This window comes from Stigmatopora nigra, chromosome 13, assembly GCF_051989575.1.
Source record: "Stigmatopora nigra isolate UIUO_SnigA chromosome 13, RoL_Snig_1.1, whole genome shotgun sequence".
Taxonomy (NCBI): Eukaryota; Metazoa; Chordata; class Actinopteri; order Syngnathiformes; family Syngnathidae; genus Stigmatopora; species Stigmatopora nigra.
In genome coordinates this window covers 1924771-1939257 of record NC_135520.1, presented here as the reverse complement: position 1 = coordinate 1939257, position 14487 = coordinate 1924771, and the positions used below count along the sequence as shown (strand labels likewise).

The window sequence follows — 14487 nt, the reverse complement described above, 5'->3', positions numbered from 1 at the left end:
AAGCATGATATCGATGCGAGGAATGCTTGTGCCACTGTCATGCACGTGAATGACGTCATGCGTGTTCCTTGCTTTCATCTGGCGGCTAATGCTAAGTTTTGCGAGGCTAGCATTAGCCTGTCGCTCTTGGGCCGAGCGTGTGGAGGCCGAGCCGCCCAACAAAAGCGTGCAAATACCGACGCTCATGACACTTTTGTCTCAAACGTTCCGGCACAACAAACAAGTTGCCGTCCGACCCCCGTGCATCGTTGCCCCTTTCTGTCTCGGCTAGTTCCCCGCTGCCCAGCCGACTTCTTAGTCTAACCGAGATGACGGCGTCAGAGCCCGGCCCCGCCCGAGCCTCTGACTGACGTGTCTCCCACTCCAATGGCAAGGACGCAGTTCGCAGACCCCAGCCAATGAGCGTGGCGCTACGTCCCCGGGGCCCCGCCTACCGAACACATTACTGTGCTTGTGTTATGTGTGCGGTGTGGTGTTGACAATAGGTGACAAGAAGAAGCAGCAACAGCAGCAGCCCGTATTGGAGAGGAGAACACCCGCAGCCGGACACGAGCATCCGCAGCGCCGCCGTCACGATTCCGGGAACCCGAGCCAAGGGGAAGGGGGAATGGAATAGCGCTCGCTGGCCCTTCTTTCTTGGTGGGAGTTTGAGGACGGGAAGAGCCTAGCTTGTGCCACCCGCCGCCTGGGAGCCGAGGCTGTCCGCACCGAGCTGGAGGTAGTCCCCCCCCTCCCCGCACTTAGCCGCCCCCACCCCCAGGGCCCGCTAGATTTGCAAACATAGGAGAACTCTTCGCCGCTGGATCAAGGTAAAGTAGCCCCCGTCCTCCACCCCCTCCCGTTGGAACTAACAGCGGCTTGTCGGGACTCGGGACGGCGCGTCCAGCCTGGCCTTGAGTCGCCCCCCCAACCCCCGAGCCAGCCAAAGCCACCGTCAGTGTGTCGGCTCTCTCGCTAGCAGCATTAGCTCCGCTCAGCCTCGGTTTTTGCATCTGGGATGATGGGTGACCGTCCGAACCCGCCCAGGTAAAGTCTTCCGGCTTCATAGAAACCCACCGACTCGATTGTGCGTAATAGCTCATTTGTCACCATTTGCGTTTTGTGTGTTGCCTTTGCTTTTGCCGAGGACGACGACGTGCTAACGGCTAGTTTAGCTTCCAGTTCGAGGCTAACCCGCTGCGGCTAGCTAGCGGGTTAGCTGCTTAGTTTTTAGGCTCGTCTAACTCGGTGCGCGCCGCTAGCCAGCAGAATGTTCGCCTCTCGGGTGTCATTTGCTGTAACTCTTCCTAATCAAAGCCTGGAACTTGCGCTTCCCACCCGAATGCTCCACTTAGAGACACGGGAAGCTATCCGTGCTAGTCGGCTAGCTGTCAAGCCTAGAAGGGAAGGCAATGAACAGGCCCCAAAGCGGCCGGAAAGAGCCCAACTGGCTTGAGTCTTCTCGTCTTACATATAGACGTTACGTGCCTCAAAAGTGTAAAAATGACACCATTTAAGTTACATTGTTTTTTTGCACTTTATCTCATAAGTTTGGGCCGGAATAGATAAACAGTAATGCTTAGGGGAATACGGCTAGGCTAGGGTGTATATGCTCGCTCGTTGCAGGTATGCACGCTTTATGCTTTTTGACAGTTAAGATGTTCCACGAGAGCAGGACGAAAGACAAGATTTGATCAAAATGATAAAACTTGTCAGTTCAATTTGGATGATTGTATACTTAGTTATTGTTTACTGCTATTTCCAATGTATCTAGGGTAAAACTTGGTCACTTTGTAGTTGTGTTGTAGCGACTTTGGGGTTTTTTGATACATATTCTGAAAGCTGGTTGTGTTAAAAATCTGTTTTTTGTATTATTAAATGACTGAATAGTTACTTGGTTGTAAAGTCGTTGTTACCATAGCTTTATCAAGGACTGCTTAACTTATTGTCTGCCATTGACGGTGCTCTATGTCCAATCTAAGTGTAACATGGAGACGAACATCATTTAAAGGGACAGTGCTACATTTTTGAGAAAAAAAAATCTCGGTAGTTTTAGTACCCTTAGCCCCACAACATTGGCCAATTTACGTCCTTCAACCCAATTCTTACCTCGTATCTGTTAATAAATAAGTTTGCAATCACAGGTAAAGAGCGATAATGCTAATTGCTCTGCCAGGAAGCTAATGCTAGTCTATCGGCGAGTGTAAACATCAGATATCCACATTTTACGACTGGGATAGCCAATCTAAGTTCCTCTGGCAACCGTATGTGAGTAATTAATGCCAAACAATTGGAAATAATAATATATAATAACATGTATTGCAATTTTTATACTTATTATTATTAATAACCATATGCCAACTTAATGTTCAGCAGTTTTCAAAGTCAAAACTACTACACATAATAGTAGATGATTAGATATCTTTACAATTGAGCAAAAATACATATACTTCACTTTACAGTGGATTGGTTTTAGGTTGCAGCACTACTTGATAGTTGTTAAGTAACAATGTACTACATTGGGATATAAAATGGCCCATGTCTGCAGCCATTGGTCAATGGGGATAGTTAGCAACGCCATTTTGTTTGTTGACATTAAGGGTAAACGGACTTAACTTTTACGCCCACAAAAAATCGTAATGGTGCGGATGATGCTTTGATTTTAGAGCAAAGTGAAAGCGCGGAAAATCAAATCCTCAAATCAGCTTTCAGGACTAACAATTAAGCTCATCCGACTTGGACTTTGTTTAACCTTCAAACATTCCAAATCCTCTCAATTGGACAGCACGCCTCCGAGATGTTTATTTATTTTTGCGGAGGAATGCAATTGTCTCCATGTCGTCTTAATTGGAAATTAGGACTACACAAATATTATCATCCAGGGCAAAATATGGAGTGGCATGTCAAGTCAGGAATTCAATTTTGGGGGCCATTGACAAAGATGTGATGTTTAGTGTTGGAAATGTATGGGGACATTTTTTGTCCAATTTTGGCGGAGTTGCACTTTTCTTTTCTCAAAAACTAGGTGATCACATGCTGATTTTGGACAAGATTGTCGTTTTTATTTGGAAATTGGAAAATGGCGGACATCAGTGATCATTCTGATCTAGGAAACGTCATTTTTCAAAACATTTTGTCGTTTTCATTGATTTCAAGCATATCTTGAAGGTTAGCATCTTGCTTCTTTTCCTGGCGTAATCCCTGGCTCCTCCCTCCCTCCCTCGCTTCCTCCCCCCTCCTTCCCTGTAATCTGGTGTGATGTCATCAGTCTGCTTATGTAAGAGCGACCAGAGGAGGAAAAGCTTCCTGCGGCGGCGGCAGTGCCGTGCCTTCTTTTTTTCCTCCTTCCTCTCTTCCTTCCTTCCTACCTTCCGTCCTCCTTTTTTCCTTCCTTCCTTCCTCCGCTCGCTCGCCGTGGTTTTCGGTGTCCGTAGCGACAGACTGATGGTGGTGCACGGGGAGGGCGCCGCCCCTCCGCACAGGTGAGGGAGAAAAAAAAGATGGCGTGTTTTTTTTTAGGGAGGTCAGTACGCGCGTGATGACGGGCTAGAAGCGGTGCTCGAGTCCGGTCGGGCCCATTTGGAACCCAGTCAAAATGGCCGCCGCCACTGTCATTGATCTCGGTTCATTGTCTCCTCCCGGACCGGTCGGCCGGACAGGGGAGAAACTCGTTGTCGTGGCGATAGATCTTTGAGCGGACGGGCCTCTCTCTTGCAGTCACCTGCTAATCCCGTGACGTCGGTTTTGATTGGTCGTCCCGTCTACCAAAACAAGAGATTTACAATGGCTTGGACATTTACTGCTCATAAACTAAGTCAGAGATAAACATTTAGTGCATTAGGAGAAGGAGGGTTGGCAGCGAATCACATAATTTTCATTCGCTGAGCACTTTTTTTTTCCTGTCTCCTCATTGGCTGCCATGTTGGATGGCATCTGTTATTGTCAATAGCACCAAAAGACGAGCTAGCGTAGCTTATGCTAATGTACTTTCCCGCAATGTGATTAGTGACTTCAAACTTCTTACTTGTACTAACTGGAGGAAGGGGGTGCCGTGCCGTTTGACTGCCGTTTTTTAAAGTCCCGTGTTGTTGTTTTTTTGTTTATTCCTCCCAACAGGGCGATGTCCTCGGCAGCCACTTCCGTGGACAAAGTGGACGGATTTTCCCGAAAGTCCGTCCGGAAGGCCAAGCAGAAGCGCTCGCAGAGCTCTTCCCAATTCCGCTCACAGGGAAAGCCCATCGAGCTCACGCCCTTGCCATTGCTCAAGGGTAAGTCGCCCATTGTTTAGGGAAAATCTGCATTTATTTTCTGTTAAGGAATAATCAGACATTTCTTGCCTCTCCCACAACTCTAACTCTTTTAAAATTGTATCCTTCTAAAAAAAATGAAGAAAATAAGTATTAAACAACAATTAGGATTAAATTAAACATTTCTAACTATTTTATCTCCAACAAAAGAGACCTAAAGTATCCATTCATTTTGTTGCTTATGTTTGTTAATGACGTATTGTTTGTTTTTAACGAGCGTTTCACTGCCCTCCAGTGGCTCCATGCGCAATTACACTTTAAGTCTGTTTTTCCTAAATCAGATGCTCTCAGGCATTGCTTCAACACCCCCTTGGCATCTCTTTTGGACGCGCTAGTCTGGCAGAAACTTTTTCTAGCCACTCATCCGTTCCTTAAATCATTTCCAAACGATAATTGGATTCTCGGCGCGAGCGTGTCGATGACCCGGCGCCGCGTATAAATATAGCACGGCCATATATCCTCATGTCTAAACGGATGATTTTTTTCAGCAACCAGCGAGTTCAGATGTCACGTCCGTACCTTCCGACCTTTGGACTTGAACGCTATTTCCGGTAAAGAGGCGAGGGACCCCGTGTTCTGCCCCCCTCCCCTCCCTTACTTGCCAGAAACCCGAGCTACGGGGTGTCCCTTTACATATTTCTAGCAAAGCTTGCCACGAGCGAACGGCGAAGGTAGCTCCGGCGTCCGAATCCGGGAGGGACAGAAGCCGTGGCGTCGGGGTGGGTGTCGGACTAGCGCACCCCTCGTTAAAGTTAGCACGCGGCTTCGTCGATCACGCGCTCTTAAAATGGCTGCCAGGCACCTTAAGGTAGCTGATAACTTTTTCAATAGCTTGGAGTGACGCTTGACCGGACGTTTGGTCGCCGGTCAAATGGTGACAGTTTACCGTTGAAACTAGCTCTCAAAATTATATTCATGAGAGTTTAATATCTAAATTTCTACTGTTTTCAACATTACGTAGATATTAAACAGTACTTGGATGTTAAACCGTACTTAGATTTAAACAGTACTTAGATATTAAACTCTCTCATGAATATAATTTTGAGAGCTGGGTCACCATTTGACCCGGCGACCAAACGTCCGGGGACCAAACGTCCGAGACCTGAGTGACATGTCTACTTTTTGGGGATTTTTTTTTTTTTTTTTGCCGTACATTAATTTCCTTGTGTTGCCTTTCCTCTTTTCCCGGTATTTCTTCTTTCTTGGTCTGGTCCTGGTCCGTGGCTCCGCCCCCTTCCGCCCTCGATAGACGTACCTCCCCCGGAGCAGCCGGAGCTGTTCCTGAAGAAGCTGCAGCAGTGCTGCACCGTCTTCGACTTCATGGACACGCTGTCGGACCTGAAGATGAAGGAGTACAAACGCTCCACGCTCAACGAGCTGGTGGACTACGTGACCGTCAGCCGCGAATACCTGACCGAGCAGGCCTACCCGGAAGTGGTCAAAATGGTAAGGTGGGCGTCGCTTCGGGGCCATTCCCCCAACTCATTTTCCCAACCTCTCTTGTCCGGACAGGTGTCTCACAACATCTTCCGGACCCTCCCGCCCAGCGACAGCAACGAGTTTGACCCCGAAGAAGACGAGCCCACGCTGGAAGCGTCCTGGCCTCACCTACAGGTCGGACCCAAGATTAACAGAAAGGGGGCGTGGCCTTGAGAATTAACTTGTCTTTTCCGTCTTCCTCAGTTGGTCTACGAGTTCTTCATCCGTTTCTTGGAGAGTCAGGAGTTCCAGCCCAGCATTGCCAAAAAGTACATAGACCAGAAGTTCGTCCTACAGGTGTTCACCGCCGGCCACGCCTCCTCTTCTTGTCTCCTCCGAGGCTGACTTGGCCCCGCCCCCTCTTCCCTCCGTCCTTAGCTCCTGGAGCTGTTTGACAGCGAGGACCCTCGGGAGCGAGACTACCTGAAGACGGTTCTGCATAGAATCTACGGCAAATTCCTGGGACTGAGGGCTTTTATACGAAAACAGATCAATAATATTTTTTTACGGTCAGCACCGTCTCTCGATTCGGCCAATGGACGACGCCCACCTTTTGCATTGACCTTTCTCTCTCCCTCCTCCACAGTTTTGTGTATGAGACGGAGCACTTCAACGGGGTGGCGGAGTTGCTGGAGATCCTGGGCAGGTATGGCAACCCCGCACCTGGCACCCGGTTATGCCACGCCCCCTTAACAATTTGTCTTTTTGCCACGCAGTATAATCAATGGTTTTGCGCTGCCGCTGAAGGCGGAGCATAAACAGTTTCTGGTCAAGGTGTTGATCCCGCTGCACACGGTTCGCAGTCTGTCGCTCTTTCACGCACAGGTACGGACTCAATTCCCTATAGCTCCGCCCACAGCTTCCCAAGTCCCAAATGCTCCGCCCACAGCCTCCCAAATTGATTTTTTTTCTTTCCAGTTGGCGTATTGCATTGTACAGTTCCTAGAGAAGGACCCCACATTAACGGAGCCCGTAAGTACCCCCCGCGTGCATCTTTTTTAGCGACAACCATCAATAAATTTTGCACAAATATGTCCAGGTTATCCGAGGATTGCTGAAATTCTGGCCCAAAACGTGCAGTCAAAAAGAGGTGATGTTCCTGGGCGAGCTGGAGGAAATCCTGGACGTTATCGATCCCACCCAGTTTGTCAAGATCCAGGAGCCCCTCTTTAAACAGATCTCCAGATGCGTGTCCAGCCCGCACTTCCAGGTCAGTCGATTGGTGGCCATCGCCGTGACGACGAGCCGGTGACGGTCAAGCCCCGCCTTTGTCCCCCCACAGGTGGCAGAACGAGCGCTCTACTACTGGAATAACGAGTACATCATGAGCCTCATTGAGGAGAATTCCAGTGTCATCCTGCCCATCATGTTTGCCAGCCTCTACCGCATCTCCAAAGAACACTGGAATCAGTGAGATTGCCGCCACTAGTCGGCGCTAACGTCCTTGCTCGTGCTTAACTTGTCGTTTCCTGTCCTCAGGGCCATCGTGGCGCTGGTGTATAACGTGCTGAAGGCCTTCATGGAGATGAACAGCACCTTGTTCGATGAACTCACCTCCACTTACAAGTCGGACCGTCAGAGGTAAGGAACTTGAGGTTTAGCTTAGCGCTAACCAAATAGGCGGCTGGTTTTTGGAAATAAATGTTAGTCAAAATAAGATGGAAGTGAGGATTTACTTTATTTGGTTGATATTTCAATTGAACGCAATGTCTATTTTAGTTATACTATTTAGGTTTTTTTTAATGGATTAAAATCCCTGAATGTTTTTATGGATCTAAAACAATGTTTATTTTAGCTTTTTTATATATTTTTAGATTTTACTCAATTATTTTTTAACTAAAAACACATCATTAAAAATTTACAGTTATTGATTTAAAATGGGGGAAATCCAGGAATGTAATATACATCTATACTCTTAATTTTAATTTGACCCTAAAACAGAAAGTTGGCACTCATCATTGACTTTCCCGGACCGCACAAAATGATGCACTGGGCCAGATTTGGCCCCCGGGCCGCCACTTTGACACGTGGTATAGACAATAAAGTGGAAGGAAGGACTGGTGCTTCCCAAAAGCAAAATGGAAGTTTATTTTATTATTTTTTTGTTATCCCAGGGAGAAGAAGAAGGAGAAGGAGCGCGAAGAACTGTGGAAGAAGCTGGAGGACTTGGAGCTGAAGCGAGGCCTAAGGAGCGACGGCATCATCCCCACTTAACGTCTTCTGCCGACCCCGGCGTCAGCTGACCCCCCGACCCCGGCCACTCCCCCCATCCGAGATCTTCACCACCTTCCCCGGAAAAAAAAAAAAGCGTCCGCAGCAGTTTGGACGGGCCTGCCCGTCGCCGGTCTCTCTCTTCATTGTTTTTCTTTTTCTTCTCTTTTTTTTTTTTCTTTCTTGTGTTTGTGCGATTACTTTACAATAGATTCATCACCATGTCTGTTTTAATGCTTTCGACACTGTAAATAATTATTTTTTCTTTTTTCCCTTCAACTGATATTATTGCAAACAGACGGGAAAAAAACCTAAACAAAAATAATAATAAAAGGAAGAAACAAATAGAAAAGGAGACTGCTGTGTGTGTCAAATGAATACAACAGCGTTTGTTTAAAACTATAAAAAGATAGAAATTAAGCAAGATAGAATGTCAGGCCATATATCAAATACTATTTACATAATAGCACAATATTAACGGAATGGTAGCCATTTATTGTGCGTCGCTCTTAATATGACGTAATGATAGCCGCGCTAACAAACAACAATAGGTTCCAAGAGCGGCCATAGCATACGCTAGCTAATAGGGTACGCTAACTAGGAGCTGAGTGCAGTCGCTCACGGAAGTATTCTATTATACGTAATATCTATGACGGTGTGCCACATGCAACATGGTGGCAACACGCAATGACTCCTTGACCTAATTGGCTGTCTATTATGTGTTGCTCTCTGAGCGCACCAGATACTTTTTAAAATGAATTGCGTTCATCCATTCGAGAGAACAAACATTTCAGTCACATGACTGACTTAAAAAATATGAATTTCACAAAAAATACAGAGATCGGAGTAAGTATAATTCATTATTTCCATCGTTGGACGCGACATGTATGAAGACTGACCTCCTGTGGCTGTTTTTTTTTTAAAAATAAATAGATTAGATTACATTTTATTCATCCCGTACTCGGGAAATCCATTAATTCCAATACGGAGCATTCCATACTATATTGTTTTTGTCTTTTTGTAGTTTAACTCAAAAGATCTTCCTCTTGCTTCAAGATCCAAGTGGTATATATTACATATTATGTGATATTTTATATGTATTTATATGTATTAATCATAATAATAAGCATTCTAGCCAAAAATGCAGCCTACTTCCAATTAGTTTATCACCTGTGCACAATCAATTTGAAATAAGAGAACTTGCATGACAACAAAGTTGAACAATTGTAATATATTTTCACATTCTCTCTTTCAAATGCATAAACATGATCCTCAAGCCCATTTATTATATTTTATAACTCATATATTGACATACACCATGCGTGCATACCCATTTTAGTCCATTTATTCATTTTCTGCACCGCATCTCCTCACAAGAGGGGTGCTGGAGCATATCCCAAGTAACCATTGGCCCTTAATCGATGACCAGCCAATCACAAAGCACCAGTACAAAAAGAACAACCTATCATAGCTATCTTAGCATGCATCAAACCAGAGTAACATGCAAACTCCACCAACCAGGGTTCAAACCCTCGACCCCAGAACTGCGAGCCGGACATGTCAACCACACCACCACCGCGCTGCCCACCCCCATGTAAGTTGGTGCGTGGAAACATATCTATCTGCACGTGTGTATTTGTGGGCGCGCAAGTGTGCACGTCTACTATATTTAGTGAAGTGCAAAGTATGGAGCAGGCTTATCCGGTGTCGCCGTCAGTGGGCTGCTCACTTTGACGGACTTTCTCCTCCGGGGCAGTCCTTTTTCTTCCACGCCGCTCCCCAGGTAAGTCGCCATCAACGGGCATTTTTTGTTGTTGTCCCGTCTGGTCCGGTTGTCCGAGAACCGAACGGACCGACGCGAGCGTGGAACGGGCCTCGGGTTATTTTGAGCGTCCCTTCTCGCGCGTGAGTTGGAAACAGCGGCGGGCAACTGACCTTTTCCCAGCGTCACCCGAGCTCTTTCTTCTCGCCGTGACGTCCGCCTCGACATTGAAGCGGCCTTCCCGGTCCTTTTGCGTTCCGGATAATCGACCTTTTCTTGACTTTGGCTTTGTTGTCACCTCGAGAAAGCAACTTGATTTGGTTTGACTGTCAGGACATTCCATGGAGTGGTGGCATGGACGCCGCCAAAAATGTTTTCGGGGGTCATCTGATGCTTTGGTGAATCCACTTGTGTTAGTTCTTCTGAGTTGGATGAGTCTGAAGGCAAGAATGAAGGATTTAGAGTGCGAAAAGTCACAAAAATTTCATAAAAAATCACTCAAAAGTGCTCATATTGCTCATTGGTAAAACATTTTTTTGGAGAAATTGGATGGGAAGTCCAGAAATCTGCATCAGGAAATCCTTTCGATCAATTGACTTTTGCAGCCATTGTAGATCAACAGACATATTGCATAACTGTCAACTTATACGTGTTTTTCTTGTATTTTATACGTTTTTTGATCATTTCAACGTATACGTTTTTTTTCTTGGATTTTATACGTTTTTTGATCATTTCAACTTGTGTACGCCTTATAATAAATTTTGCATTAAAAAAAAGTTTTTAAAAAAGTCCCTTTTTTTTTGTAAAACTGATCTTGTCTTCCTGATTTGGGCTTCAATCCAGATCATCTCGGTCATTAGTACCAGACAAAAACCTCATCATCAATTTCTAATATTGTCATGTTTTAATTATGATATCCCCTTTCACACACCTGACTTTTCACTATATAAATATAGCACATCAGCAAGCAATGTACCAAGACAGTCAAGCTGTTATTGCATTTTTACGGTTTATTATCACTTAACAAGTAGACCTGCCATCTTTAATAGGAGCAGTGATTGGTCGATTGATTGACAGAGCAATACAGTAGAGTAACAGAGTGTATCAGGAATACGTTTTGCTATCCAAACAAAACATCCAGTAAAAGTGTAATTTTGGTATTTTCTAGAAGCGTCGCCATGGCCGACGACGCCGTGGGAGAGTCGGGTTCGGCACCCCTGGACATCGACGACATCCTACTTCTGCTGCAAGGTCAGTTAGCACTTTTACACAGAATTTACTACCGGTAAAATTTATTTAGGATACAAATAACCTTCTTCTCTGCACTCGTATCTCAAGTCAAAGATAAAGTCACTCTTATCTCGAGGCCTCCGTTCCAAAACGGGATTGGTCGCGGATCAAAGGGTTAAAACCAGGCTGATGAAGTCGTCATAAAAGAGGGCAGAGCCCGAAACGGTTAGACCTGCTTTAGCCAGGCGGTAAAACTGGAAAAACAAAAAAAAAAACAATGTTACATGTCGACTTGCGCTAAATTAAAACAACAGCTGCCATGAGTGAGTCCAATTTTTCTTCTTCTCATACTTCAATTTTATTAAAAAAATCAGCCAAAACCAACATAATCTTTATTGACCACTCGTCCAAGATGTCGACCTCTTGACCTTTTGGTGCCCACCGACATCGATAAATACCCAAATTAATTTTAATTGATAGTAAAAGCCTCTTCTTTTCCTAAACCAAAAATTGATCAGATGCTAATCAGTTAGCAAAACCTCCAAATTAATAGGGAATCTAAGTAGTGAATGTTATAAATACAAGTTTAATACTTGAAGGAATTCTTATGCTAACGCGCTAAATGCTAAATGAGGAGTGCCAATGTTATTGTGTGTTAACATACAAGCTACATGGAGACAAAACAAAAGACAATAACAGAAGCTAGTCTGCATTCAATGTATTAGCCTCAATGGAAAAAAATGAAAGTGTGTGTTTTGTGTGTATTTTTGTGTGTTTTGTGTATATTTCTGCAGTGGAGCAGGAACAAATCCAGAAAAGGACTTTCACCAACTGGGTCAACGCACAGCTGGCAAAGGTGAACACTCAACTTTTGACCTTTCTGGACTCAAGCCAGTTCATTAGCACGTTAGCTAACAACCCTCTTGTCCTCGTTCGGGGAGCGTTAAATAGAACGGCGAGACAAGATGGACGGCGGCAGGTGGACAAATAAGGACCTCCCACCCATCTGTTTACAAGCCTTAGAGCCCTCCCCCTTTCTGTCTAGCATTTACTAACAATAAAGTGTCATCCTAAGTGCTAACGGCTAATTCTATTTAGCTCCAATTCATGGAAATAAACTGTTTAGGGGTATCACACTATTTTCCATTGGAGTGGATGGGCGGAGCAAATGTTTGGTAGCTGAGTAAACATACTCGCATGTAAACAAACAACTTTGAATGATAAATTCAACACATTTTTGACACTAAAACTTGTTTTTATCGTATTAGATTATTTTTTCTGACTCATCAGAATTTTGTGTACGCAGAGGCGACCTCCGTCGAGGGTGTCGGATCTCTTTTACGACTTTCGGGATGGTTCTAAACTTCTAGACCTGCTGGAGGTTCTGAGCGAGCAACGCATTGTAAGTCCGCCTGAAAGCCACGCCCACTTTTCTCTGTTATCAAATTATGGGGACGCTAATCGCCTGGTTTGTAGGGTCGCGAGCGGGGGAGGGGAACCTTCCAGCATAGAAGCAACATCGAGAAAGGCCTGGCTTTCCTTCGCCAAAAATCGGTGAGAATACGTTAAAATGGCCGTCCAAGTTAACCGAGTTGACTCCTCCTACTCTGCTTACAGATCAAACTGGTCAACATCAACATTCCGGACATCATGGAGGGAAAACCGTCCATCATATTGGGACTGGTTTGGACTGTCATCCTGCAGTACCATGTTAGACAGATAGAGACAAAATCTATGTTTTTGTCCAGGTTTCAGGTCATCAAGGTCATGTTTCTGGTCTTCAGATCCAAGAGCTGGCTGGCGGTCTTTCCTTCGACTCCCGTCAATCGTCCATGGAGTCCCTGGCCAGTCTGGACTCCCGCTGTAGCGGATCGTCGGCGGGGTCCTGTCGGGCGTCGCCACTCCACGCCCGATTCAGGCTATCGGCTAAGAAGGCGCTGATGTTGTGGGTCCGTGAGCAGTGCCACAAGTACGTATACACTTTGTCCAAATTCCATAATTGTCAACTTATACGTTTTTTTTGACCATTTCAAATTAAGTACATTGTAACACAACTTTTGTATAGGATTTTTTAAGTATGTTTTTTGTAAAACCGATCTGGTTTTAGCCATTTTGGCTCTAATCCAGACGGTCACTGGTATCAGACAAAAACATAATCGTGGACTGCTAATATTATTAAGCTTTAAGCATGATATGGGCTTTTTTTACTCTATAAATATAGCGTGTCAGCAAGCAATGTACCCAGATTGTCATACTGTCAACATCTATAGAATCTTGAATTTAGTGCACCGACTGATTTAGCACCCCGTCCGTCCACTTTATAGAAAATTATAGACTTTTAAATGCACCCTATGTGAGTGAATATAGTCCATGTAACATTTTTATGTTATTTTATTGGAATTACAATCATTTATAAGGGTATAGAATCAAAGTGCATTAAAAAATAAATCATCCAGACTTACACAGATCCAAAACTTTTCAAATGAAGTGTTTTTTTGGTTTATTTTCTATAGAAAAGGACAACTTATGGTGGTTGAGTCAAGTCCAATCTGTCCAATGGGGTTTGCTTTTCAGGGCCGGGTGTTCAGCGGGCGTCAGGGACTTCAAGGCCAGTTGGCGGAGTGGCGTACTCTTCCTGGCCATCCTTTACGCCCTCCGCCACGACCTGGTGGACCTCTCAGCCGCCGCCGGGCGAAGTAACAAGCAGAACCTGGAAGAGGCCTTCCGAGTGGCCGAGCGAGAGCTGGACATCCCACGCCTACTGGAACCCGAAGGTCAGGACATCCAGCTAACGTTTTTAACCCTTCGTGTCTGTTTTTTGGTCATTCCTATCCCCAGGCAATGTATTTAAGGCATTTTGTCACGTTATGTCACCCAAAAATGTTTAGTCTTCACTAAAATGTCCCCAAGAAACTTGTCTTAACGTCAAGTAAAACTTTAATAATCTTGTCATTTCTGTCATTTTTGGAGAAAAGGGAAGATAAGCCAAATTTGGAATAGTGGCAACTCCCCTTGATTTTTCCATCCGTGACCAAGTCTGGTTTAAAAGCGTCTTTTCTAAAGACCTTTTGTTCCATATGGCCCCCGAGCCGCTATCGGCTGATTCACTTTCTGCCGCGCGACTCACCGCTAACATCAACAACTCGCTTGTTCTCGTCCTTCGCGCTCATTAGCCACGTTAGCTTTTCACACTAAACGAGAAGGCGGACCTTTGACAAAACCATCCGTCCCCCAAACCGATCGTAACCATTGTCGCCATGTCCCCACAGACGTGGACGTCCGGGAGCCGGACGAAAAGTCCATCATGACCTACGTGGCTCAGTTCTTGCGCTACTCCAAAGAAACGCCGCTTCCCGACGACGAAAACGACACACAGGTGAGCTGGCAAGCGAATCAAGATGACAACAACATTGGTTTCCATTCTACAAATGTCATCTTTGTCTTTTAAGGACAGAAAACTGTTTTTAAAGTCTGACTTTGAAGAGTCCTGGAAAGAATAACATGTACATGATTGTCTTG

At 45.2% G+C, this 14487-nt stretch overlaps 1 protein-coding gene across 2 annotated transcripts; it reads left to right on the top strand.

Moving 5' to 3' along the window:
* Positions 1–815: 815 nt before the first annotated feature.
* LOC144206315 (serine/threonine-protein phosphatase 2A 56 kDa regulatory subunit epsilon isoform) lies at positions 816–8331 on the top strand. 2 transcript variants are annotated; one of them, XM_077731235.1, is made up of 13 exons: positions 816–1026; positions 4096–4247; positions 5536–5732; positions 5799–5900; positions 5970–6062; positions 6144–6274; positions 6352–6411; positions 6482–6590; positions 6684–6737; positions 6805–6975; positions 7048–7175; positions 7245–7346; positions 7880–8331. In XM_077731235.1, exons 1-13 carry the CDS (start codon positions 998–1000, stop codon positions 7977–7979), a joined length of 1428 nt encoding a protein of 475 aa, XP_077587361.1. In that variant the 5' UTR covers positions 816–997; the 3' UTR covers positions 7980–8331. The 2 variants fall into 2 exon arrangements, with proteins under 2 accessions (XP_077587361.1, XP_077587360.1); XM_077731234.1 differs by lacking the exon at positions 816–1026 and adding an exon at positions 3244–3461.
* Positions 8332–14487: the final 6156 nt, after the last annotated feature.

Coding starts and splice junctions, on each gene's coding strand:
- LOC144206315 (XM_077731234.1), top strand. CDS start 3,424: ATGGTGGTGCACGGGGAGGGCGCCGCCCCTCCGCACAG. Junction 6,275..6,351: donor ATCAATAATATTTTTTTACG/GTCAGCACCGTC, acceptor CCTCCTCCACAG/TTTTGTGTATGAGACGGAGC. Junction 7,176..7,244: donor TCCAAAGAACACTGGAATCA/GTGAGATTGCCG, acceptor TCCTGTCCTCAG/GGCCATCGTGGCGCTGGTGT.